Genomic DNA, 27,189 nt, shown 5'->3' with positions numbered 1-27,189 from the left:
CTGTAGAACCATCAAGAGGAGCTGAAGTGAGCAAAGGCCAAGTAAATTTATGGACTGGTCATAAATTATTTTTTGCCATTGGCTATTTGTCACCATTGGCTGTTACCAAAGGGTATTTATCACCTTGGCTACCCAATTCGTTGAGAACTCTATAGATACCTAGAAGTCTACCCTGCATCTTACTACTTTGAGATGACCACTTAAGATTCTTAAGTTTTTTCTATTATTCACCCCCATGTTTCCCTCCCTCCCTCCATTCCCCCCTCCCTTCCCCCTTCCCCTCCTTCCCTCTTCCCCTCTTTCCTCCTTCCCTCTTCCCCCTTTCCCCCCTTTCCGCCTTCCCTCCTTTCCCCCTTTCCCCCTTCCTCTCCCTCCCCCCTTACCCCTTCCCCTCCCCTTCCCTTTCCCCTTCCCTTCCCCTTCCCTTCCCTTTTTCTTTCCCCTTTTCTTTTCTTTTCTTTCTTTCCCCTTCTTTTCTTTTCTTTCTTTCTTTCTTTTCTGCTGTTGAGAAGTCTGATGCCGTTTATTACATATCACAGTTTTGTGGGTGAGGATTTTGGACAGGGCTTAGCTTAGGGATTATTCTGCCTGCTCCATATGGTATTAACCTGGATCCATACAGTGTTAAGTGTCATCTCTTCGTGTTATTCAGCAGGTGACTAGGCTTGTCTGGGGTGTCCAGGATGGCTTTGTTCATATGCCTGGCACCTTGGTGTGGGGATGTCTGGAAAGCTGGACTCAGCTGGATTCCTCTGCCCTTCTGTGTAGTCATGAGACCTCTTTTTTTTTTTTTTTGAGATGGAGTCTCGCTCTGCCGCCCAGGCTGGAGTGCAGTGGCACGATCTCGGCTCACTGGAAGCTCCGCCTCCTGGGTTCACGCCGTTCTCCGGCCTCAGCCTCCTCAGTAGCTGGGACTACAGGTGCCCACCACCACGCCCGACTAATTTTTTTGTATTTTTTGTAGAGATGAGGTTTTACCTTGTTAGCTAGGATGGTCTCGAGCTCCTGACCTCGTGATCCACCTGATGAGACCTCTTTTTAGGATCTGTCCATCAGGGTAGTTGGACTTCTTACATGGGGGCACAGGGCTCCAAGAGACCAAAGTAGAAGCTGCCAGTCCTCTTAAAGTCTAGACCCTGAACTGGCATACCATCACTTTCACTGTTCTCGATTGGTCAAGGCAGAGGCCAGCTCAGATTCAAGGTCAAAGGAAATAAACCCCACCATTAATGGGAAGGAAGTGTCAGGTAATTTGCAGCGATCTTTAATCTGCCACATTACTCTTCCATGTGTTTTCCATTGTTTTGTTATATTTTTCTGTTGCTTGTACTCCTCGTTTTTAGATGATTTCCAAGATGAAGAAGGAATAGGAAGGCCTATTATTTGCCATCTCTAAAGCCTGGTAGTTTTTAAGGTGTCTGAAGATAATGGGTGTGGTAGAGACAGAGGCAAGGGCAGTTAATTAGCCAAGACTTGATGTTTTCCTCATCTTCTATACAGTAACTTTTTTTTTTTTTTTTTGACATAGTTTCACTCCATCATCCAGGCTGTAGTACAGTGGCACAGTCTTGACTCACTGCAACCTCTACCTCCCAGATTCAAGCAGTCCTCCTGCCTCAGCCTCCTGAGTAGCTGGGACTACAGGCATGCATCGCCATGCCTGGCTGTTTTCCTCATCTTCTACAGTAGGACGTAGGGCAGTACCTAGTACATATATAGTAAGCTATACAGGAAACACTTGTTCAGTTGATTTGAATTCCTTCATACCAGATTTTACACACACACACACACACACACACACACACACACACACACACACACAGAGATACCCATACCCACCCACATCCACCCCCACCACCCCTACATACCTGCTTAGACAGTAAGAGTTTTCAAGATTAGGTTTACTACATTGAAAATAAATCAATGAGAATTAAAGTAAAAATATGTCCAGCTAAAAGAAAGTTCATTAATTGATTGAAAACAATTTTTTAACAATTGTTTAAAAAAAATTTTCAGAAGAACCATACCATTTGGTCGCATAGAACCACCTTTTTGTCATGGGTCATGATAAAGAATTGTGCTAGTGCTCATGTTTTAGAGTTGTCAGTAGCTGTCTACGTTCTTCCATTCTTCTAACACATTTCATGCTGCTGTTTCTAGGTACGTATGTTGTTCTGTACGGGCAGAAGGCATGCAGCCCTAAAGCGGGTAGGGCGGAGAAAAGATGCATAATCAGGCCAGCAAAAGAGGGAAACAGATGGGTTGTGGGAGATGACCCTGCCCCCATGCTGTTTTTGTTCTGGCTGCTGTTGATCATATGTGAATCAGCAGCCCAGAAACTGGAGTTACTGATTCTTTGATAAAAAAAGAAAGTATGATCTTAGACTCAGTAGAGTTATAAATTACAACTCTAAAAAGTGATTCAAGTTTTACAGTAAATACAATTACAGGAGTATTCAGGAATTGGTAAAGGGGACTTAATTATGATGGCTATACCTCAACATTTTTGGGTCTTGTCTCTAGATTATCATAGTTTACGAGATTTTATCCTGTGGGCTCTTTCAAAATGAATAGAGAGTAGTGTGTTTGTTAGAGAAATAAATCCAATGTGTATATTTTATGCCAAATTAGTCTTTTGTCAGTGCTTGTATATGACTTCTGGTCTATTTTCTAATCTCAAGGTTAAGGAAACCTTGCTGTGTCTCACTGAGTCTTCCCATCATTCTGTGGAAGAATCTTACTTTTTAAAAAATACTAGGAGAATGTTATCAAACATATACAAATGTAGAGATAATAGCATAATGAATTTGTAAATACCTAATAACCAGCTTCAACATTATCAACATTCTGCCCCTCTTGTTTTATGTATTCTTCCTCACTCCCTGCCTCATGGCCTTGATGGAAGGATTTTATTGTATAGTATAGTTTAATATTGGTGTTTTAAAGGATGTATCCTGAAACTTTTGAAATCCCCTAAATTAACAAATAGCACTATATAATTTACCCAATAAAAATATTTGGTAAAGTGTGTGTGTGTGTGTGTGTGTGTGTATGTGTATAGATATATGTGTAAATTTTAAGTGATCTCTTTAAGCCCTTAATAATTCTGTAAATATGGAACTTAATTACAGAACTATTCTGAATCGAACACTTGCTAAAGCAGTTTTTCAGATTGCTTATTTCTTTTATTCTGGTTAGTAGTAGGCACAACCATGGGGTTCAGGTCTATAGAATTTGATATTCTTATTTTCTTTCTTTTCTTTTTGCATTGTAATATAGTATCAAACAGTCCTTTCTTTAAACTATTAAAAATGTATGTGTTCTGTCAGGCAAGGTGGCTCACGCTTGTAATCCCAGCATTTTGAGAGGCCAGTGTAGGGCGATCGCTTGAGGCCAGGAGTTCGAGACCAGCTTGGGCAACATAGTGAGATCTCGTCTCTACAGAAAAGTGAAAAAATAGTCAGGTGTGATGGCACACGCCTATAGTCCTAGCTACTTGGGAGGATCACTTGAGCCCAGGAGTTTAAGGCTGCAGTGAGCTATGATCATTCCATTGCACTCTAGCTTGGATGGCAGAGTAACATGCTGTCTGAAAAAAGAAAAAAAAAAAAGTATGTGTTCTAAGAAACACCTTTTTTTTCCCCCCTGGGATGGGTATCACTTCGTTGCCCAGGCTGGAGTGCAGTGGCATGATCACAGCTCACTGCAGCCTCAACCTCCCTGGGGTCGAGGTGATCCTCTTACCTTAGCCTCAGGAGTAGCTGAGACTGCAGACGCACACCACCATGCCTAACTTTTGTGTGTTTTGTAGAGATGGGGTTTTGCCATGTTGCCCAGGATTGTCTTGAGCTCCTGGGCTCTAACGATCTGCCCACCTTGGCCTCCCCAACTGCTGGGGATTACAGGTGTGAGCCATTGCGCCTGGGTGAAACATTATTTTTAAAACTTCCTTGGCTGGGCACAGTGGCTCACACTTGTAATCCTAGCACTTTGGGAGGCTGGGGCGGGTGGATCACCTGAGGTCAGGAGTTCAAGACCAGCCTGGCCAACATGGTGAAAACCCATCTCTACTAAAAACACAAAAATCAGATGTAGTGTTGCATGCCTGTAATCCCAGCTACTCGGGAGGCTGAGACATGAGAATCACTTGAACCTGGGAGGCAGAGGTTGCAGTGAGCCAAGATCGTGCCACTGCAGCCTGGGTGGTGGAGCAAGATTGTCTCAAAAAAACCCCAAAAAACCCCCCATAAAAAAAAACAAAACCAAAAAACCAAGAACTTTATTTTCTCTTTATGCTTAGCATTGGACATGGACTTGGGTTGGCTTTCTTTTGGGGGGCCATTTTTTTTTACAAAGTTTCTTTAAATCATTTTCTAGAAATACTGGTTATGTTCACTAAATGCATAAGAGCATCACAAACTCATGAAGTTAACTTCATGCTTCATTAGAAAAATACTGATACCATGTGATGGATTTTTATTGTCTCTTGGGAATAGTAACACATGTAAATGCTAAATCTCTGAATTCCAGCAATAATAATAATTCAAAGTAGTAGGAAGAAGTTTGTTCTGAATTAGTGAAAAGTAAATTAAATAATTTACTTCATTTTAAAGAATATATGGTTTTGGCGAGGTACAGTGGCTCATTCCTGTAATCCTAGCACTTTGGAAGGTTTAGGTAGGAGGATCACTTTAGGCCAGGAGTTTGAGACCAGCGTGGGCAACATAGCAAAAACCTCATATCTCCCCAACCCCTTGCAAAAAAAAAAAAAAAAAAAAAAAAAAAATGTCAGGCATGATGGTGTGCCTGTAGTCCTAGCTACTTGTGGGACTGATGGTGGAGGATCACTTGAGTCCAGGAATTCAAGGTTGCAGTGAGCTATGATCGTGCCACTGCACCCTAGCCTGGGCAACAGAGAGAGACCCTGTCCCTTAAAAAAAAAAAAAAGAAAGAAAAAGGCTGGACTCGGTGAGCTCTCATGCCTGTAATTCCAGCACTTTGGGAGGCCAAGGCAGGTGGCTCATTTGAGTCCAGGAGTTTAAGACCAGCCTGGGCAACATGGCAAAACCCCATCTCTACTAAAAATACAAAAATTAGCCGGGCCTGGTGGCGCATGCCTGTATTCCCAGTTACTCGGGAGGCTGAGGCAGGAGGATTGCTTGAGGCCGGGAGGTGTAGGTTGCACTGAGCCGAGAACTTGCCACTGCACTCCAGCCTGGGATTCTTTCAAGCTCAGTAATATAAGTTTACTTAGTGAATTTTTTTTTTCCCAAGACATCTAAAAATAATTGTGATAAAAAACATATGTAACTTTAAATTCACCTTTCCTCCTGCCTTGGGAGCTCTTAGATAATAAACTCACCTTTTAACCACTTTTTTTCCTTCTTTTTAAAATTTTTAAAAACTATTTAAAATTTTTTTAAAAAAGAGACAGGGTCTTACTATGTTGCCGAGACTGATCTGGAACTCCTGGGCTCTAGCGACCCTCCCACCTCAGCTTCCCAGAGTGCTAGGATTAGAGGAGTGAGCCACTGCGCCTGGCCACCTGGCACTCTTTTATATTACCCTGCCCCTGCTAAATAGCAGAAGATTTTACTTAATCTCACACCAAGTTATAGTATCAGAAATATCAGTTAAGTCTGAAATAATGGGGTTTTGCTAAGTTAAGAACTTTTTATATGAAACCATGATTCTAGCGCATCTGTTTAGCTATAGTATTTTAGTGGTATGAGGCTTGATGTTTCCTGTCCTTGACTTCCTAACATTATTTTTAGTGTTTCTGTATGTTTCATGCAGTCTTCCTTGTGTCATCCAAATTTTCCCCAAGACATGTCTGTCGTGGTTCCCTAGATTATCTTTATGTATCTTTCATTTGCTTCTCTCTTTGTTCAGTTAACAACTATTAGAATGCTTGTTTTGTGTTAATACTTTTGCAAGGCCCATCTACTGCATACAGAGTTGTTATTGTTGCAGTTAAATTTCTTAATTTTCTTATGAGAGGTCTGAACTCTTACAATCCATAATGATTTAACAGCTGTTTATTGAAAACCTGTTACTCTATGTGAAACCACTTTTCCTAAGTCCTAGGGCTGAAGTTTTGATACCATTCTATTTTCCTTTAGAATAAGGAGGTTAGTTCTCAAGGGGTCCTTGAATGTCATAAAGTTGAAGTCTTTTTTTAGTCTGAAAGGCTGCTGCTGTTAAAAGAAGCAAACATGCTCTTTCAGAGTCAGTGACAAAGAATATTCAGCCGGATGGATTAATCCTGTGTAACAGTTGTTTTTTTTCCCAGTACACACAGAGACATGGTTCAAACCATAATAAATCATAGACAAGATGGAAAAGAATTCTTTGAAGTTTAGATTCTGAATTTTGTTGGTAGACATTTGTTGTTTTGTAATTTCTAAAATTATTCAAACCCTAAAAGAAATCCTTTTCCCATTGTTTGCCCATGCTCAATTACCCTTGAGAATGTTGAGTTCCTAATACTGAGTTCAAATTTTTTTTTTGAACTTGTCTCCCTTATATCTTCTTCCAGTCTCTTTTGGAGTAGAGAGTCCTTAGTATCTTTTTTCTTCATAATAATATCTCCCTCATGTTAATTACTGTTATCTGGATCTTTTCCAGTCCAGTTTATTTTCTGTGAAATGTATCAGCCAGAACTACAGTCAGGTTTGGGCACACTATTGCTTTACTTGAAGTTAGATCATAATTGTCTTTTTAGTTTTTAGTGCCTTTCTTTACTTCATGGCTGTTCAATATTTTGTTGGTTTCTTCAACTAAAGCAAGTTAGATTAAAGTCCTCATAAAAGTTTGCAAGGAATGCCCAGGGGATCTCACTTCATAGATCAGAAATTATAGTCTTTTTATTATAAAAGCCATGTAAGTATTTTAGAGAAAATTTGGAACCTTAAAGAAAATTTTTTCATTGTCCAATCAAACAGAACCCCTCTTTTGTGTCTTGGTATACTTCTTAAAATCTTTTTTCTTTGTATAATATTTTAATATATGAGTATGTAGTTTTATGTCTTACTTTTTCTTAAGTGTGGCTTTAGAATAAGCATTTCCCACATTAGAAATGCTTTATAAAAATTATTCTTAGGGCTGGGCATGGTGGCTCACGCCTGTAATCCCAGCACTTTGGGAGGCTGAGGTGGGTGGATCTTGAGGTCAGGAGATCGAGACCATCCTGGCTAACATTGGTGAAACCCCGTCCCTACTAAAAATACAAAAAAATTTAGCCAGGCATGGTGGTGGGCACCTGTAGTCCCAGCTACTCGGGAGGCTGAGACAGGAGAATGGCGTGAACGCAGGAGGTGGAGCTTGCAGTGAGCTGAGATCACGCCACTGCACTCCAGGCTGGGCAACAGAGCGAGACTCTGCCTCAAAAAAAAAAAAAATTATTCTTACTAACTACATAGGATTCAGTGAGTGGAGATATATATATATATATATAAAATTTTTAAAAATTTATGAGGTTTAATTGGTTCATGGTTTTGCAAGCCTGTACAAGGATGGTGCCATCAAGGAGCTTTTATTCATGATAGAAGGTGAAGCAGGTGCAGGCATGTCACAGGGTGAGAGCAGGAGCAAGAGAAAGAAGGGGGACAGTGCCACACACTTTTAAACAACTAGATATTGGAAGAACTCACTCACTATCATGTGGACAGCACCAATCCATGAGGGATCTGCCCCCATGACTCAAATATCTCCCATCAGGCCCTGCCTCCAACACTGGGGATTGCATTTCAACATGAGATTTGGGTGGGACAAATATCAGAGTCATATCATTCTGCCACTAGTCCCTCAAGTCTCATGTCCTTCTTACATTTCAAAATACAATTATTTATTCTCAGTAGTCCCCCAAAGTCTTAACTCATTGCAGCATTAATTCAAAGGTCCAAAGTCTCATCTGGAGATAAGTTCCTTCCACCTATGAGCCTGTAAAATCAAAGACAAGTTATTTACTTCCAAGATACAATGGGGATACAGGCATTGAGTTAACATTCACATTCCAAAAGGGAGAAATTGGCCAAAAGAAAGGGGCTACAGGCCCCATGCAAGTCTGAAACCCAGCAGGGCAGTCATTAAATCTTAAAGCTCCAAAACAATCCTTGACTCCATGTCCCACATTCTGGGTACACTGATATAAAGGGAGGGGTTCCCAAAGCCTTGGGCAGCTCTGCCCCTGTGGCTTTTCCACGCTGAGGTTGCATGCTGCTGGTGGCTCTACCATTCGGGGGTCTGGAGAGCAGTGGGTTCTAGCTTACTTTACAAAAGGCTTTAAGAATAATGGTAGTTTGCCAGTGATGTAATTTAAAATATTAGCATCGGCATATACTCCAGTGGCATAGTTTGTCCGTGTCTATTAGACTGTTCTCAAACTGCTGCTATAAAGAACTGCCCAAGATTGGGTAGTTTATAAAGGAAAGAGGTTTAATTGACTCACAGTTCCACAGGGCTTGGGAGGCCTCAGGAAACTTACAGTCATGATGGCAGGGAAAGCAAACACATCCTTCTTCACAAGGTGGCAGGAAGAAGTGCCAAGCAAAAGAGGAAAAGCCCCTTATAAAACCATCAGATCTTGTGAGAGCTCACTCACTATCATGAGAACAGCATGGAGGTAACCACTCCCATGATTCAATTACCTCCCACTGGGTCCCTCCCACAACACATGGGGATTATGGGAACTACAGTTCAAGGTGAGATTTGGGTGGGGACACAGCCAAACCATATCATTCTGCCCCTGGCCCCTCCCAAATCACAGGTCTTCACATTTCAAAACACAAGTATATGTGTCCAATAGTCCCCCAAAGTCCTAGATCATTCCAGTATTAACCCAGAAGTCCAAGTCCAGAGTCTCATCTGAGATAAGGCAAGTCCCTTCCACCTATGAGCCTGTAAAATCGAAAGCAAGTTAGTTACTTCCTAGATACAATGGGGGGTACAGGCATTGGGTAAATACACCCATTCCAAAGGGGAGAAATTGGCCAAAACAGAGGGGCTACAGGCCCCATGCAAGTCCAAAATCCAGTGGGGCAGTCAGATCTTAAAGCTCTGAAATGATCTCCTTTGATTCCATGTCTCACATCCAGGTCATGCTGATGCAGGAGGTGGGCTCCCATGGCCTTGAGCAGCTCTGCCTCTGTGGCTTTGGAGGGTACGGCTTCACCCCTGGCTGCTTTCATGGGCTGATGTTGAGTGTCTACAGCTTTTCCAGGTGTATGGTGCAAGCTATAGGTGGATCTACCATTCTGGGGTCTGGAGGATGGTGGCCTTCTCACAGCTCTACTAGGCAGTGCTCCAGTGAGGACTCTGTGTGGGCGCTCCGACCCCACATTTGCCTTCCATACTGCCCTAGTAGAGGTTCTCCATGAGGGCTGTACCCCTGTAGCAAACTTCTGCGTGGACATCCAGGTGTTGCCATACATCCTCTGAAATCTGAATTGAGGTTCCCAAACCTCAATTCCAGACTTCTGTGCACCTGCAGGCTCAGCACCACATGGGGGCTGCTGAGGTTTTGGGCTTGCACGCTTCGAAGCCACAGCCTGAGCTGTATACCTTGGCTCCTTTTATTCATGACTGGAGCTGAAGCAGCTGGGACTCAGGGCACCATGTCCTGAGGCTGCACAGAGCAGGAGGGCCCTGGGCCCATGAAACCATTTTGCCCTCCTATGCCTTTGAGGCGCTGCTGTGAAGGTCTGTGACATGCCCTGGAGACGTTTTCCCCATTGTCTTGGTGATTAATGTTAGGCTCTTTGTTACTTATGCAAATTTCTGCAGGTGGCTTGAATTTCTCCCCAGAAAATGAGTTTTTGTTTTCTATTGCATCATCACGCTGCAGATTTTCTAAACTTTTATGCTCTGCTTCCTCTTGAATGCTTTGCCGCTTAGAAATGTCCTCTGCCAGATACCCTAAATCATCTCTCTCAAGTTCAAAGTTCCACAGATCTCTAGAGTAGGGGCAAAATGCCACCAGTCTCTTTGCTAAAGCATGGCAAGAATCACCTTTATTTCAGTTTCCAACAAGTTCCTCATCTCCATCTGAGACCATTTCAGCCTGTACTTCATTGTCCATACCACTATCAGCATTTTGGTCAAAGGCATTCAACAGGTCTCTAGGAAGTTCCAAACTTTCCCACAGTTTCCTGTCTTCTTCTGAGCCCTCTAAACTGTTCCAACCTCTGCCTGTTACCCATTTTCAAAGTTGCTTCCACATTTTCGGGTATCCTTATAGCAGCATCCCACTCTATCAGTACCAATTTACTATATTAGTCTGTTCTCACATTGCTATAAAGAACTGCCTGAGACTGGGTAGTTTATCAAGGAAAGAGATTTAATTGATTCACAGTTCCACAGGGCTGGGGAGGCCTCAGGAACTTACAATCATGGTGGAAGGAGGTGCAAACATGTCCTTCTTCACATGGTGGCAGGAAGGAGAAGTGCAGAGCAAAAGAGGAAAAGCCCCTTATAAAACCATCAGATCTTGTGAGAACTCATGAGAATAGCACGGAAGTAACCACCCCTGTGATTCAGTTACCTGCCACCAAGTCCCTCCCATGATATGTGTGAGTTATGGGAACTACAATTCAAGATGAGATTTGGGTGAGGACACCACCAAACCATATCATCATGGTACCATCTAAACTTTCCATTTTTTCTTCCATTTCCAGATTGCCATCACGAAAGCCAAAGTGGATTTCTCCAGTGTGGTGTGCCTGCCCCCTTCCGTCATTGCTGTGAATGGGCTGGACGGAGGAGGGGCCGGCGAAAATGATGATGAACCAGTGCTCGTGTCCCTATCTGCGGCACCCAGTCCCCAGAGTGAAGCTGTTGCCAATGAACTGCAGGAGCTCTCCTTGCAGCCCGAGCTGACCCTAGGCCTCCACCCTGGCAGGAATCCCAATTTGCCTCCACTTAGTGAGCGGAAGAATGGTGAGTAGATACAGAATTATTGCATTCCCTGATTTGAACCAGGATCTTCATGTTTATAATGTTACAGATTCATACTTTATTTGATGTTCCGTGAAAGTTCCTAATAATCTTAACATTTCTTGTAAAATAGATAGCTGTAAGTTAAAGTGATCATTGTAAGTCCAACATTTCCTGCCTGGATTATTATAATTTCTTTCTAATTTCTCTGCTTCCCTCACCCTATTCCTTCCATAAATTCATTAATTCAGCATATATATTCATTAATATCAATGTATTATAAACTATGCTAAAATTAGGGATTAAATGGTAAACAAGCCTCTGTCATTAGGAAACATACTCTATCGTATAGCCTTGTCAGAGTAATCTTTTAGGACTTCCTAGCTTACAACTTTTCAGTGATTGCCTTGTGGGATGAAACAAAAACCAAATAAATGTCTTGCCGGGTGTAGTGACTTAGGCCTGTAATTCCAGCACTTTGGGAGGCCGAGGTGCACAGATCACCTCAGGTCAGGAGTTAGAGACCAGCCTGGCCAACATGGTGAAACCCTGTCTGTGCTAAAACTACAAAAATTAGCTGGGCTTGGTGGCACGCACTTGTAGACCCAGCTACTGGGGAGTCTGAGGTGGGAGGATCGATTGAACTAGGAGGCGGAGGTTGCAGTGAACCGAGATTGTGCCACAGCTCTCCAGCCTGGATGACAGAATGAGACTCTATCTCAAATAAACAAACAAACAAACAAATAATAAATAAGTGAATAAATTTCTTGGCATGTTTTATAAGGCTTTGCAGAATCTGGTCTCTTTCTTTTAACATCTTCTCTTACGCCTCTATTCCTAGTATTTGTTCCAGCCCATTAAACTGTGTTAAGTACTGTTTAAAAACCATGTACTCATACCTCAACCTTTTTTTAATTCAAAAAATCTATAATTTGTTATGGAATATTTAAGATTTGAGAAAATGTATAAAGAGGCTGGGCGCAGTGACTCATGCCTTTGAGAGACCGAGGCGGGTGGATCTCCTGAGGTCGGGAGTTCGAGACCAGCCTGACCAGCATGGAGAAACCCCGTCTTTACTAAAAATACAAAATTAGCCAGGCATGGTGGCACATGCTTGTAATCCCAGCTACTCGGGAGGCTGAGGCAGGAGAACTGCTTGAACCTGGGAGGCAGAGGTTGCGGTGAGCCGAGATCGCGCCATTGCACTCCAGCCTGGGCAACAAGAGCAAAATTCCATCTCAAAAAAAAAAAAAAGAAAAAAGAAAAAATGGATAAAGAACAATATAGAAAATTGTGTGTTCAAATACCACCCAACTTATGTACTTTGCGTAAATCTTCATTACCCCTGGAGGAAACTACTAACTTGAATTTGGTATTTCATTGCCAAATATGTCTGTATTATTTACCCATGTGAATATATTCTTAAGCAATATATAATGTTGTTTCTCATGTTTTAAACCTATATATGAGAGAAAATTATGTGTTCTTCAGTAATTTGTTGTTCAGTATTCATTTTCCTTGTAAGTTAAAGATATTCTGTATTTTCTTCTAATTCAAGCTGTTAATCCCCACTTATTGAATAGTTCTACTTTTTCCTACTGATCTTTAATGCCTGCTGTATTCTGTCTGTGCATGAGTTAGTTTTTAGGCTCTCTTTTCTTTGACTGGTCTCTCTGTCCATCTCTGTGTCAGTACTACCTTATTTTAGTTATTGCCTAATAATTAGTCTTTCTGTCTGTTAGGACATGTATCTCCTTACCTTTTTCTTTTTCAAAGTTGTCTTGGCTATTACCCTTTTAATTTTCCATGATTTTAGAATTGCCTTACCAAGTTCTGCCAACAAAAAAACCCTTTGGGATTTTTACCTCCAACATTTTATTATGAAAAAATTTAAACGTAAAGTAGAAAGAAAAAAAAAAAGAAGTAGGAAGAATTTTACAGTGAATACCTGCGTGCCCATCTCTTAGATTCTACCTGTAACATTTTATAAAACTTGCTTTATAACACAGATATCTATCAATCTAATCTTTAAATTAAATTTTTTTTTTTTTTTTGCAACAGAGTCTCACTCTGTTGCCCAGGCTGGAGTGCAGTGATGCGACCTTGGCTCACTGCAGCCTCCGTTTCCCGGGTTCAAGCAATTCTCTTGCCTCAGCCACCCGAGTAGCTGGGATTACAGGCATGTGCCACCATGAATGGCTAATTTTTGTATTTTTAGTGACAGGGTTTCACCATGTTGACCAGGCTGATCTCAAACTCCTGGCCTCAGGTGATCCGCCCTCCTCGGCCCCCCAAAGTGCTGGGATTATAGGCGTGAGCCACCACACCTAGCCCTCAATCTAATTTTTTTGATGTATCCTGAAGTAAATTGCAGACACTAGTACTCCTGTTATGGAAGTATAACATAAATACAAAATAACCCACAACTTATAAGTGTTGTTATTATCACAAAGTGAGTACACCTGTTATTAACTACTGCTTAGTGAGGAAATAGTAGTAGTCCAGAACTTTCCCCACCTTGTGCTTCTTCCCAATCAATACTCCCTTCCCCTTGCTCAAAGGAAACTACCATCCTGATTTTCAACACTGTGGTTAGTTTTTAAACCTTATAAAAATGGAGTCATACAGTGTGTATTCTGTTGGTGGTTTCTTTTTGTTTTTGAAATTTGTTTATGTTGAATTGTGTGTGCTAGAGTTTATTTTCATTGCTGTATAATCAGTTCATTGTATGAATAAAATGCAATTTATTTTTCCATTTTACTGTTCCTGGATGTTTAGGTTGTTTCACTTTGGGGCTATTATGAATTATGCTGCTATGGAATTCTTGTATGTGTCTTTTGGTATACTCGCTGGGATTTTTATTTGAAATATGTTGTTTATAGGTAAGTGGGGAGAATGTAATCCCAGCATGTTGGGAGGCTGACATTTGAGGATTGCCTGAGCCCAGGAGTTTGAGATTATAGTGAGCTATGATTGCACCACTACACTCCAGCCTGAGAGACATAGTGAGACCCTGTCTCTTAAAAAAAACAAACAAAAACAGTGGGTGGGAAAATACACATTTTTAAATATTGAGTCTTCCTATCCATTACTTTGTTTTATCTCTTCAATTAAATAGGTTTTCTTTAATGTCTTACAGAGTTTTGTGAATGTCTCCAGAAAAGTCATACAAATATTTATTAGTTTTGTTCCTGGATATAATTTTTTTTTTTTTTTGTAGATGTAAGTGGTATATATATATTTTTGAGACAGAGTCTCACTCTGTTGCCAGGCTGGAGTGCAGTGGCGCGATCTTGACTCACTGCAACCTCCGCCTCCCAGGTTCAAGTAATTCTCCTGCCTCAGCCTCCTGAGTAGCTGGGACTACAGGTGCGCAACACCACACCCAGGTAATTTTTGTATTTTTAGTAGAGATGGGGTTTCACCATGTTGGCCAGGATGGTGTCTTGATGATCTCTTGACCTTGTGATCCGCCCACCTTGGCCTCCCAAAGTGCTGGGATTACAGGTGTGAGCCACCAGGCCCGGCCTTAAATGGTATATTTTTATACAATATTTTCTGTCCCATGCTGGTGTAAATAAATGTCAAGGCTTTTCAAAACCCCTATTTCTTTTCTACGTCTGTGTCCTCCATTTGGGATACGCTTTCTCTCTCTCACTCTTCTTGAAGCCTTTCCTAACTCATATTTCGTGTTAGATGCCCCTCTTTTGGTTTTCCCAGTTCCCAATTTTTTTTTTTTTTTGAGACGGAGTCTTGCTCTGTCACCCAGGCTGGAGTTCTGTGGTGTGATCTCGGCTCACGGCAAGCTCTGCCTCCCTGGTTCAAGTGATTCTTGTGCCTCAGCCTCCTGAGTAGCTGGGATTACAGACATGCGCCACCATGCCCGGATAATTTTTGTATTTTTAGTAGAGACGGGATTTCACCATGTTGGCCAGGCAGGTCTCGAACTCCTGACCTCAAGTGATCCCCTCTGCCCCTGGCCTCAACCTCCCACAGTGCTGAGATTACAGGCGTGAGCCACTGTGCCCTGTTGCCCTTTATCAACCTACTTCATCACCCTATATTGTAATTGGAATTCTTTACTCAGCAATGAGTGAGCCTTTGAAAACTGAAATCAGACACTGCTACGCTACTCTCAAAACTCTTCAATGCTTTTCTGTGAGGCTTATGATGAAATCATAGTACTTATGATGTGGCCTTGGTATTCTCTCTGACATCATTTCTTTTTTTTTTTTTTTGGGAGACAGTCTCGCCCTGTCACCCAGGCTGGAATGCAGTGGTATGATCTCAGCTCACGGCAACCTCTGCCTCCAGGGTTCAAGTGATTCTCATTCCTGAGCTACCGAGTAGCTGGGATTACAGGCGTACGCCACCACGCCAGGCTGATTTTTAAATTATTTTTATTAGAGATGGAGTTTCACCATATTGGCCAGGCTGGTCTTGAACTCCTAACCTCAAGTTATTCGTCCACCTTGTCCTCCAAAATGCTGAGATTACAGATGTGAGCCACCATGCCCAGCCTCTGTCTCACATCATTTCTTACCCTTATCCCTTAGCTCCCAGGCACACTGACTTCTTGCTGTTTCTTGAACACATCAAACCTATTCCTATCCCAGGGCCTTGTACTTGCTGTGCTTTCATTGAAGTTCCTGCACAAATGTCATTTCCTCAGGGAGGCCTTCCCTGCTTGTCTTCTCTAAAATAACACCTCCTGTTACTCTTGATCCTGCTTTTTCTTCAAAGCCCTTATTATTATCTGTCATTGTGTGTGTGTGTATATTTGTGTGTTTGTGTTTATTGTCTATTTTCTCCTCTTTAATAGTTATTTCCTGAGGGCAGAAACTTTATTTTGTTCACTGGCATATACCCAACTCCTGGATCATAATAGGCACTCAATAAATATTTATTTATTTTATTTTATTTTATATATATTTTTTGAGATGGAGTCTCACTCTGTCACCCAGGCTGGAGTGCAGTGGCGCAGTCTCGGCTCACTGCAAGCTCCACCTCCTGGGTTCACACCATTCTCCTGCCTCAGCCTCCCGAGTAGCTGGGACTACAGGCGCCTGCCACCACGCCAGGCTAATTTTTTGTATTTTTAGTAAAAACGGGGTTTTACCGTGTTAGCCAGGATGGTCTCGATCTCCTGACCTCGTGATCCTCCCGCCTTGGCCTCCCAAAGTGCTGGGATTACAGGCGTGATCCACCGCGCCTGGCAATAAATATATTGAATGAATCAATGAATGGTTTACATGTTTGTTCCACTACAGGTAAGAACTCTGTTTTCTCAGTGGAGTAGAAGGCAGCTGTTGCTGTTGGACCCAAGGTGTTTGTGTATCTTCAGCCTTTTTCTCTGAAGTGTTTCCACTTAGCATATAAATTAACTGAAATCTTTCCCAGCAACTCTAACTTTCCCTTAGTGTTTAAGCTCCTGAAAGAATAGTTTACAGTCATTGCTTTCTCTACTTTCTCATATCCCAGAGACTCAACTGCTTTATGGCTTCTGTCACTACCTGTCTTCAGAAACTGCCATTGCCACAGTAATTTGTGTTCTTTTTGTTGCAGATCAAATAAGCCCTCTTTAGTCTTTATGCTACTTGACCTCTTTGCATCATTTGACATGGTTGGCTTCTCCCTCAGACTTGAAACTTTTCCTCCACGGATATCTACGACTTAACTTTTTCCGGCTTTTTAAACTCTACCTTTCCAGCCACTCCCTTTGCCATTCAGAGCTTTTGCTATCTTTCTCTGCCTACCTCTTAAATTTTCTTACTCTCCAGCATTCAGCTCTGGAGGAAAGAGGCTGGTAAGAAGATTGTTGTATTTTACAGTAGGTTTTTGCATGGTCATTTGTTTGGGAGGTAATGATAGGAGCAGAAATGAAAAACCTTTGAGAAGATTGTGAAATTGGAAAGTGTGGAGTTCTAGAACAGAATAAATTCTAGAGTTAGAGGAGGTGCTTTTTCATGAATGGGTGTACCGTGTGTTGAGAGAGTGGAGTGAGAAATGTACTTCTTTGATCTGTTTCACATAGAAGCATGTATCATATAGAAATTCAGTGGTGGCCGGGTACGGCGGCTCACGCCTGTAATCCCAGCACTTTGGGAGGCCGAGGTGGGTGGATCACTTGAGGTCAGGAGCTCAAGACCAGCCTGGCCAACATGGTGAAACCCCTCCTCTACTAAAAAATTAGCTGGGCATGATGGCGGGTGCCTGTAATCCCAGCTACTTGGGAGGCTGAGGCAGGAGAATCGCTTGAACTGGGGAGAGGGAGGTTGCAGTGAGCTGAGATCACACCACTACACTCCAGCCTTGGTGACAAGAGCAAGACTCCATCTCAAAAAAAAGAAAAAAATGGCCGGGCGTGGTGGCTCATGCCTGTAATCCCAGCACTTTGGGAGGCCGAGGTGGGTGGATCGCCTGAGGTCAGGAGTTTGAGACCAGCCTGGCCAACAGGGTGAAACCCCGTCTCTAATAAAAATACAAAGATTAGCCGGGCGTGGTGGCAGGTGCCTGTAATCCCAGCTCCTTGGGAGGCTGAGGCGGGAGAATTGCTTGAACCCAGGAGGCGGAGGTTGCGGTGAGCCGGGAGATAGCGCCACTGCACTCCAGCCTGGGGAACAAGAGCAAGATTTCATCTCAAAAAAAAAAAAAAAAAAAAAAAAAAAAGAAAAAAAAAGAAAAGAAATTCAGTGGGTTAGCAGAGGTACCTGTGGGGCAGTAGGCAGTCAAGGTCCTGACACCTTCATTTCCTAAACAGAACTTGGAGCCTTAAAGAGAGGAGGTGCCTTTGGCTAACCCAATCTTTACTGGCCTAATTGTAAAACATTGATAAAAACTTTCAAGGTATATTTTAAAATATTACTCCTCTGTCTTCTAGGCTGAGAACTTAGGTCTAAAAGATAAAGTTGATCTGCTTGTGTATCCTATCTAGCCAGGGCTTGGAGAAGCCTGGAAACATCTGTCTAATGAACTAAGCCCTTAGGCTTCAGCTCAAGGAGTTCTGGCATCCATTGAATCAGTATATCATAATGGAAAGTGATTTCTTTTACCAATTATTTTATATATATAAAAAATATTATATATAATGTATAATAATAATGGAAAGTGATTTCTTTTACCAATTATATATATACCAGTTATTTTATATATATACCAGTGATTTTATATATATATAAAATTGGTAAAAGAAATCACTTTCCGTTATTTTATGTGTATATTTATTTATTTATTTATTTATTTTATTTATTTATTTTTTTTTCAAGACAGTGTCGTGCTCTGTTGCCTAGGCTGGAGGATAGTGCTCACTGCGGCCTCGATCTCCTGGGCTCAAATATTCCTCCTGCCTCACCCTCCTGAGTAGTTGGGACTACAGGAGTGTGCCACCATGCCTGGCTCAGTTTTTATATTTCGTATAGACAGTCTTGCTATGTAGCCCATGCTGGCCCTGGCCTGTATTTCCTCTTTTGTGAAGTGGCAAGTTAAGTCTTTTGCCTACTCTTTCTATTGTATTGGTTTTTTTCTTTAATAAGAGTTCTTTAAATATCTGGAATACTAGTTTGTTGTTGCTTAAGTGTATTGCAGACATCTTCTCCCACTTTGGGGTTTGTCTTTTTCTTTCTCTTTATCCTGTCTTTTGATTAAGAATCTCTAAATTTAGCTGGGCGTAGTGTATCATGCCTATAATCCCAGTGCTTGGGGAGGCCAAGGCGGGAGGATGGCTTGAGAGGCCAGGAGTTCAAGACCAACCTAGGCAACATAGTAAGACACCCTCTCTCAAAAAAATGAGCCGGGCATGGTGGCTCATGCCTGTAGTCCCACCTACTCAGGAGGCTGAGGCAGAAGGATCACTTGAGCCCAGAAATTCAAGGTTACAATGAACTATAATCATGCCACTATACTCTAGCCTGGGTGACAGAGCAAGACCCCATCTCAAAACAAACAAACAAAACACAAAAAGAATTTCTAAATTTAATGTAATTTATATGAGTCTTTTATAGTTTGTGAGTTTTGTGTCTTGTGTTTCTGGAAATAATTTTTCATATGGGAATAAGGTAAGACACAAGTTAATTTTTTTTCAAGTGGATTCCGTTTATTGAAAATACTCTTCTTTCCCCACTAATCAACAGAGCTACGTCTTTCATATATCAAGGACTTAGCTATGTGGGTATGTTTCTGAGCTTGCTATTTGGTTCCATTGGGCTATTTGTGTATTCCTGCCCTCACAGTTTTAATTACGATAACTGTAATAAGCCCTGTTGTATGGGAGAAGTAAGTCCTACCACCTTGTTCTTGTTCAAGAGTTTCATTCTTGTCTGTTCTTGGTCATTTGCATTTCCATATAAAATTACTCTGGGATTTTGATTGGAATTGCATTGCATCTATGAACCAACTTAGGAAGAACTGATATTTTTAGAATATTATACTGTAAATACATATTTTCCACATTTATTTAGATCTTTTGTAAGGTCTCCCAATGGGTTTTTAAAATTTTTCTCTGTGATGATCTTACACATCTTTAGTTAGATTTGTTTTTAGACACTTTGTGTGTTTTAATGAGATTGTAAATGTTGCCTTTTACAAAAATTTTATTTTCTAAATGTTGTTGTTGATCTCAGATATTGTTCTGAGAGATGTAAAGGTGCAGTTCTATGTGTGTCTGTAATCTGAGGTGCTGGATAGGATTGGAAGAGCTATGTAAAGAAAAGTAAGCAGGAAAATGGGAGTGAAAAGGGCCTTTCCTCTTTCACAGTGGTTTTTCTCCTCCTTTATGTAAGATTTAAGAAGTACCAGTTTGTTTTCACATGTGCAGCCTGTGGAATAAAGGACAGATCATGTATTTTTTTCTGTAAGGGTACGAACTGTATCCTTTCATGCCACAATGTTGCACAGGAGGTTCTAATTAATTGCTGGGAGAAGTAAAAATTTTGAGTGGGCAGTTTCTGATCCAAATTACAGTATTTCTTGGGGAAAGGAAAGAGATTTGTTAATTATATTCCTCAGAAAGCCTGGTTTTCAAGGATTTTGTAGATTAGGTCGCCCAGTTGAAAATCCTCCAATCTTAGGCATGTCAATTGATTAAATGATTCTGTTTATAATGTGACTTAGAGAATTTCGTAACCTACTTCATTCCAGTACTTAGAGATAATCAATTTCTCATTCTTACTTATTCATCACATGTTATGCTAGGCCCCTGGAGAATAGATACCAGATAGAGTTCCTGCTCTAACACAAAACAAAACAAAAGCAAAAGCCCAAATTCTAATGGATCTCATCTCCCAGAGAAAATCACTGTTAGTATATGGTTTATATCCCTCCAGTGTTCTTGCAAATGTGTGTTTTTAAAATAACTGAGCTAATACTACAGACCCAGTTCTGTGTCCTGCTTTTTTCATATTACTGAAATATTTTTATAAGTAGCCTTTTTTAATGGGTTGCATAACATTCTGTTCTGTGCCATCATTTATTTACTTTCTCCTTAGTTGGACAATTGAATCATTTTCTGTTTTTCACACTTACATTAATATTTGGATAAATATCTTTTAAAATGTTTTTTGCATTTCAGATTATTTCCTTAGAAGTGGAAATATTGGCTTAAATAATTTGACCATTTTAATGTTGGAAAAATTATTCTGTGATTATTAAGATCTTAACACTTAGCACAGTGTGCTAAGTGTTGGAGAGAGAGTAATGAACAAGATAGATAAAGTTCTTATTGTCATGGAACTTCTATAGTTCCATGAAAGAAAAAGACTCAACAAAGAGTTAGATGAGCTAATTCATAGTTAGAAACTTTGGTAATTGCTTTTTTAAAAAACAAAAACACAAGATATTATAACAGAATAACAGATCTAATAGTGAGGGTTTTAATGTAGCGAAGGCTTCTTTGAGGAAGAGACATTTAAGCAGAGATCCAAAGCATAAGTAGTGGTTTGACAAATGAAAGAAGTAATAGCGTGTGTGAAGACAGGGGTAGGGGGTGGGAGGAGGAGGCAGAGGTTATTGGGGAAAATTGTCACAAAGGAACTGGAAGAGTACCAGTATATCAGTGGAGGGAGTTTGGGAGGAAGTGATGTGAAATGAATACTTTATTTCAGACATAAAGTATGAATGAGCCATGATCGTGCCACTGCACTGCAGCCTGGGCAACAGAGTGAGACCCTGTCTTAAAATAAATAAATAAAAATCTTTAAAAAGTGAGCTTAAACTATAGCTGTCACCTAGGCTGGGTGCAGTGGCTCACGCCTGTAAACCCAGCGCTTTGGGAGGCCGAGGCAGGCTGATTATGAGGTCAGGAGTTCGAGACCATCCTGGCCAACATGGTGAAACCCTGTCTCTACTAAAAATACAAAAATTTAGCCGGGCGTGGTGGCAGGCACCTGTAATCCCAGCTACTTGGGAGGTTGAGGCAAGAGAATCGCTTGAACCCGGGAGGTGGAGATTACAGTGAGCTGAGACCGTGCCACTGCACTCCAGCCTGGGCAACAGAGCAAGACTCTGTCTCAAAAACAAACAAACAGAAAATACACACACAAACACACACACAGCCATCATCTATCCTGGGTCTAAGGAATAATATACCTGTGGTAATGTGTGATCCTCCCAGGTTTGCAGGTCTTGACTCAGTACTTCATCAGCAGTAGGTTGTGGTCACAGGAAATGGAAGCTGCCTCAGGACCTGTAGCAACTTGCCTGCATGCTGGGTTATGTTATCTTTTGAGTGGTGCCCAATACGAGGTGTCTAGGGGAAAGTCTTAAGTGGTTGGAGCCCATGACATTTGGGTACGATGACTAGATTTTTTGTAGAGCTGAGCCTCAATAAACTCATGCGTACGCTTGTGAGAACTCAAATCAGAAATGGGCACAGGAACTGGATTACATTTCTGTGCTCTGAAATCCCACAGAGTTCATAAAAATACATTTGTTGCTTTTGTGTATACATGTGTAAATTACATTTTATTATGGAAATTGATATTAGTGAAATTGACAGCTTTCTGTGGTTAAAGATTATCCTGTAGGTGAACCAAGGTTCTCTGTTTTTCTGATTTCTCTTATTCATTCCCTATAATTTCAGCATTTTCGTTCTCATTGACTTAATATTCCTGAGGGTATTATTGTGAATGTCTTTGTTTATGTTAACTCCATACTTCAATACTTTATGTAGTTTTCTAATAACACCTTCAGTATGTGTTCTAATGAAAATTTTAGCAGAGCACCTGCCCTTTCTGGGTAGGTAATTATTTTTTTTTGTTATGAACTTTTCCTATGCCATTTGAATTTCTGTGATAAATAAGGGCTTTTCATTCCACTTGGCACACATTTATGAATGCTGTCATGTATGTCAGACACTGAGCAAGATTTGAGAATGCAGAGGAATTTTTTGTTTGTATGTTTTTGGTTTTTTTTTTTTTTTTTTTTGAGACAGAGTCTCACTCTGTCACCCAGGCTGGAGTGTAGTGGCACCATCTCAGCTCACTGCAACCTTAACCTCACGCATTCAAGCAATTCTGCCTCAGCCTCCCAAGTAGCTGGGATTACAGGCATATGCCACCATGCCTGGCTAATTTTTGTATTTATAGTAGGGATGGGGTTTCACCATGTTGGTCAGGTTGGTCTCGAACCCCTGATCCACCCACCTCAGCCTCTCAAAGTGCTGGAATTACAGGTTTGAGCCACCGCGCTGCCTGGCTAGAATTAAGCCACGTGGTAAAGAACAATAATGGAGGCAGGCACAGGTGCTGGGGGAGCCTAAAGGAGGGGTAGTTAGCATATCCATGGAGGCTGTGAGAAAGGTGGGGAGAGTGCCGGGGATCAGAGAAGGCTTTATGGAGAAGGCAGCACCTTAAACTGAATTTTCAAAGAGAAATAACAATCAGTTGGTAACAAGGATGGTTTTTAGTAGAAACAAGGCCGAAGAGAAGGAGCACAGTGCTCAAGTACACACTACCACCTGTGAAATACTCCTTTCAAAAACTTTAACCTGGGCTGGGTGCGGTGGCTCACATCTGTAATCCTACCACTTTGGGAGGCTGAGGTGGGAGGATTGCCTGAGCCCAGGATTTCAAGAGCAGCCTGGGCAACATGATGACAACCCCCATCTCTACAGAAATTTTAAATATTAGCTGAGTATGGTGGCATGTACCTGCAGTCCCAGCTACTTGGGAGGCTGAGATTGGGGGATCGTTTGAGCCTGGGAGGTCGAGGCTGCAGTGAGCTGAGATCACTCCACTGCACTCTTGTCTGGGCAACAGAGTGAGACCCTGTCTGGAAAAAAAAAAAATAAAAAAAAATAACCGTGAAAATTTGAACACCGATTGTTTAACTGATATTAAGGAATTTATAAAATTTAAGTGTGAAAATATTATAGTTACGTTAAGAAAATAGTTGTTGTCGGCTGGGCGTGGTGGCTCGTGCCTGTAATCCCGCACTTTGGGAGGCCAAGGCAGGCGGATCAAGAGGTCAAGAGATCGAGACCATCCTGGCCAACATGGTGAAAACCCTGTCTCTATTAAAAATACAAAAATTAGCCAGGCGTGGTGGTGTGCACCTGTAATCCCAGCTACTCGGGAGGCTGAGGCAGGAGAATCGCTTGAACCCGGGAGGCGGAGGTTGCAGTGAGCCGAGATCGTGCCACTGCACTCCAGCCTGGCTACAGAGAAAGACTGTCTCAAACAAAAAATACAAAAATTAGCCGGGCATGGTCGTGGGCGCCCGTAGTCCAGCTACTTGGGAGCCTAAGGCAGGAGAATCGCTTGAACCCAGGAGGTGGAGGTTGCAGTGAGCTGAGATTGTGCCACTGCACTCCAGCTTGGGCGACAGAGCAAGATTCTGTCTCAAAAAAAAAAAGATTGTTAATAACTGCCAAAACTGTTAAACAACTTAAAACTAGGCTGGGTGCGGTGGCTTATGCCTGGATTCCCAACACGTTGGGAGGCCAAGGCTGGTGGATCACTTGAGGCCAGGAGTTCAAGACCAGCCTGGGCCAACATGGTGAAACCCCATCTCAACTAAAAATATATATAAAAATTAGCCAGGTGTGGTGGTGGGTGACTGTAATCCCAGCTACTTGGGAGGCTGAGGTATGAGAATCACTTGAACCTGGGAGGCGGAGGTTGCAGTGAGCCGAGATTGTGCCACTGCATTTCAACCTGAGTGGCAGAGTGAGACTTTGTCTCAAAAAAAAAAAGGCTGTGTATCCTGCAGTATAATGTCCCTTTAGAGTGAATTAATAGAGACTGTAGATCATATCAAATTTGTGTTGATTAGCTAGTTAGGATTAGAAGCAAAGCTTTTGTTCTATTGGAAATTAAGATCATTATCTCTGATTTCCTTGGTGGTATTAACTTGAAGTCATCTTCATTTGTGCAGAGCCCTTGTTAAAGTTTACTTTAGTTCTTTTTCTATGAAGTGTTACTAATTTGCACAAAAAATAATGGAACTGAAGCTTTCACAGGGGTTCAGACTTTTAGAATTGTGAAATTTGTTTTAAAGTCTGTTTTCACAATGAATGTTGCTGTGCTAATACTCTTGAGAGTAAATGCAAAATCTTAGCAATTGGGAAAGATTACATTGCTTCTTGTTTAATTTTTTAAAGATTACTGTTTAAAAAATTGTTTTTCTTTTATTTAGGTCTTTTTACCTCAAAGTGCCAGTGAGATAGTGGGTGTGGAATTGCTAAGAAAAAGTCAAATCAACTGAGATGTTATGTTTATTTGTTATTCCTATCACATGACTCTCAATATCTCCTGTGGTGCTGGAGTATTGACACTGTGGCATTACATTCTCTCTTCTATGGCGAACAGTTTTGGCAGGAGGGAGACAGCCAGCCCTCTGCCCTTCCTACCATCTTCTGTGCAGGAATCTTAAAGTTTATATTTATTTTCCTGTAAATACCGAACTGTGAAAACTTGTTTCATTTGAAAACCCTCATTACTAGAGAGACAAAGTAAATTTAACAAAGACCAGGTGTGGTGGTTCAAGCCTGTAATCCCAACACTTTGGGTAGCTGAGGCAGGGGGATCACTTGAGCTTAGGAGTTCGAGACCAGCCTGGGCAACATGGTGAAACCCCATCTTTACTAAAAATACAAAAGTTAGCTGGGTGTGGTGGCATATGCCTGTAGTCCCAGCTACTTGGGAGGCTGAGGTAGGAGAATCGCTTGAACTTGGGAGGTTGAGGCTGCAGTGAGCTGAGATCATGCCATTGTGCTCAGTCTGGGGGACAGAGTGAGACCTAGTCTCAAAAAAAAAAAAACAAAAAGAAAAGAAAAAACCTCTCACACAGCAAATTATACAGCCCACATAAGGACCAAGGAATGACTCAGTCTTCTCAACCTTTTAGGGATGCTTTTCCCTTAGTTGCTAACCTTTGACCAGACTGTCATGTAGACTCAAAGTTGAAATTTACCTGTTTTTCCTAAGTCAGTTTGAAAATTTGGTTGCCAGAAGGGGCCAGTGAGATGCTTCTGCTTTCCCAGAGCAGCATTTAGCCCACACTGGCTGCTACTCATTGCCTGTTGAGTCATTCCCACAGTTCTATATAGAGCTTTTCTGGCTTTTCTTTTAAACATGATGTTCTTGGAGTGAGAAAGGAAGGAAGTTTTTCTCTCTTGTACTGACTCTCCCTCACCCCAAATTTGCATTGCTTCTCTTTACTAATAACAAAATATTGCCTTCAGTCATTCTGAGACTATTGTCTCTCTTAAGGTCTCCTACTGCTTTTATTTACCATTTGTTTACTATGTAAGCATTAAGGTATTCGCTGGGCTATTGGCAGCAGCCAGCTTTCACATACAGGCTGATAGTTAACGAGAAAGATTGAAGAATTCTAGATAAACACACCAAACATGGATTCTTAGTTTCCAACTTTAAAAAATTCAGTCAGATAGACTGAAAGTAATCTTAATATCATTGTTATGAATATCAGTTAATGAAAGGTGCTGTGGGGAGCAGTGGCTCATGCCTGTAATCCCAGCATTTTGTGAGGTTAAGGTGGGCAGATCGCTTGAGCCTAGGAGTTTGAGACCAGCTACTCAGGAGGCTGAGGTGGGAGGAGCACTTGAGCCTGGGAGGTTGAGGTTGCAGTAAGCCACATTTGCACCACTGCATTCCAGTCTGGGCAACAGAGTGAGACCCTGTCTCAAACATACAAAAAAAGTAAATGAAATCAAATAACATCAGTATACTGTCTATTCACAGACCGTATATCTAATATAGGCACAAGTAAGAGGCTCTTTTAGGGGACTGACAGATCTGAAAGACAGATTACAGCTCTGGAATGTATTCAGATGACTTTTTGAAACAGATATTTTAATTGGAGTGGGGGTGGAGAAATAGTTGAGCTTCTGTAGTTAAATGTTCAACTTCCTTAGCCTGTTATCTATAAATACCACAGATAAAAAAGCCGTTGGAATTCTTTTTCAGAAAATTTATGCAGCTTACATTTTGTATATATGTGTTTATATGTGTTTAATCTTCTTCCCCACCTCTCATCAATGGGTCAGTAATTGGACTGCTTCTTTCATGAGCTTGAGTTGTTTGGATTGTGTTTAATCTGTTCCACTAAACTGCATTAACAGCAGTCTCTTATAGTGGGATTTTGAACAAAACCTCATCTTCTCTTCTTGAGAGGAAAAAAGCAGTTGATCTGTTTTCTGAAAGTCTCTTTATATATGTCTCTCCCCTCCCCCAGAGACGAATAGCAAGGGGAGGAGCTTGCTCACTGTTCTAACCACACTTAGTATGTCTTAACTGGAGAGCTTTTTGGTTTCCTGTCGGCAGTAATTCAAATCTGTGTCATCTTGACTCGCCTGAAGGGTGGATAAATTGGTAACTGCACTGAGAAGGGGATATTCTCACAGTCTGATTTGAGCATAAGGCATCAGATTGAATTTGTGAAAGCTTTCAAGACAGCTTTTCTCCTGTGACTTTGACTTTCTTCATTATATTTGTGGATTTTTGTTTCTGGAAGAATCCGTCATGACTCTACTGGAACCTGAGATGTTAATGATGGCAGTACAGTCAGGTAATTCACATAAATCCTAATTTCCTAACTTGCTAATAATTTCCTACAAATCTTATTTGCCACAGGCTTCTTTAAAAAAAAATGGGTCATATTTGTACTAGGAGTGGACAGAAATGGGGAGGAAGAAGTGTACTGCATTTTCAGTTTTTTATTAATTTTTCTCTCATTGCAAATTCTCGTTATTCTGACAGCTTTGAATTAGATGGTTACTGGTTTTAAGATTATTCAGTTGCG

General features: G+C 41.4%; 1 protein-coding gene across 4 annotated transcripts in view; it reads left to right on the top strand.

Annotated features, from left to right (window-relative positions):
• MRTFA (myocardin related transcription factor A) overlaps positions 1 to 27,189 on the top strand; it is a 221,836-nt gene that overhangs the window by 74,321 nt on the left and 120,326 nt on the right. For 3 of the 4 annotated variants that reach the window (XM_057300975.2, XM_034948324.3, XM_063603316.1), the window contains exon 2: positions 10,674 to 10,935. Coding sequence is in view for 2 of the 4 variants with exons in the window: in XM_063603316.1 (XP_063459386.1) it covers positions 10,674 to 10,935 (262 nt within the window). In the remaining 2 variants the exon portion in view is untranslated. Of the gene's footprint in view, positions 1 to 10,673; positions 10,936 to 26,699; positions 26,956 to 27,189 lie in introns of those variants that run through there. The other variant, XM_034948323.3, reaches the window with a different exon arrangement.

Source organism: Pan paniscus, chromosome 23 (genome assembly GCF_029289425.2).
Source record: "Pan paniscus chromosome 23, NHGRI_mPanPan1-v2.0_pri, whole genome shotgun sequence".
NCBI classification, from domain to species: domain Eukaryota; kingdom Metazoa; phylum Chordata; class Mammalia; order Primates; family Hominidae; genus Pan; species Pan paniscus.
This window is presented reverse-complemented; position numbering and strand designations above follow the sequence as displayed.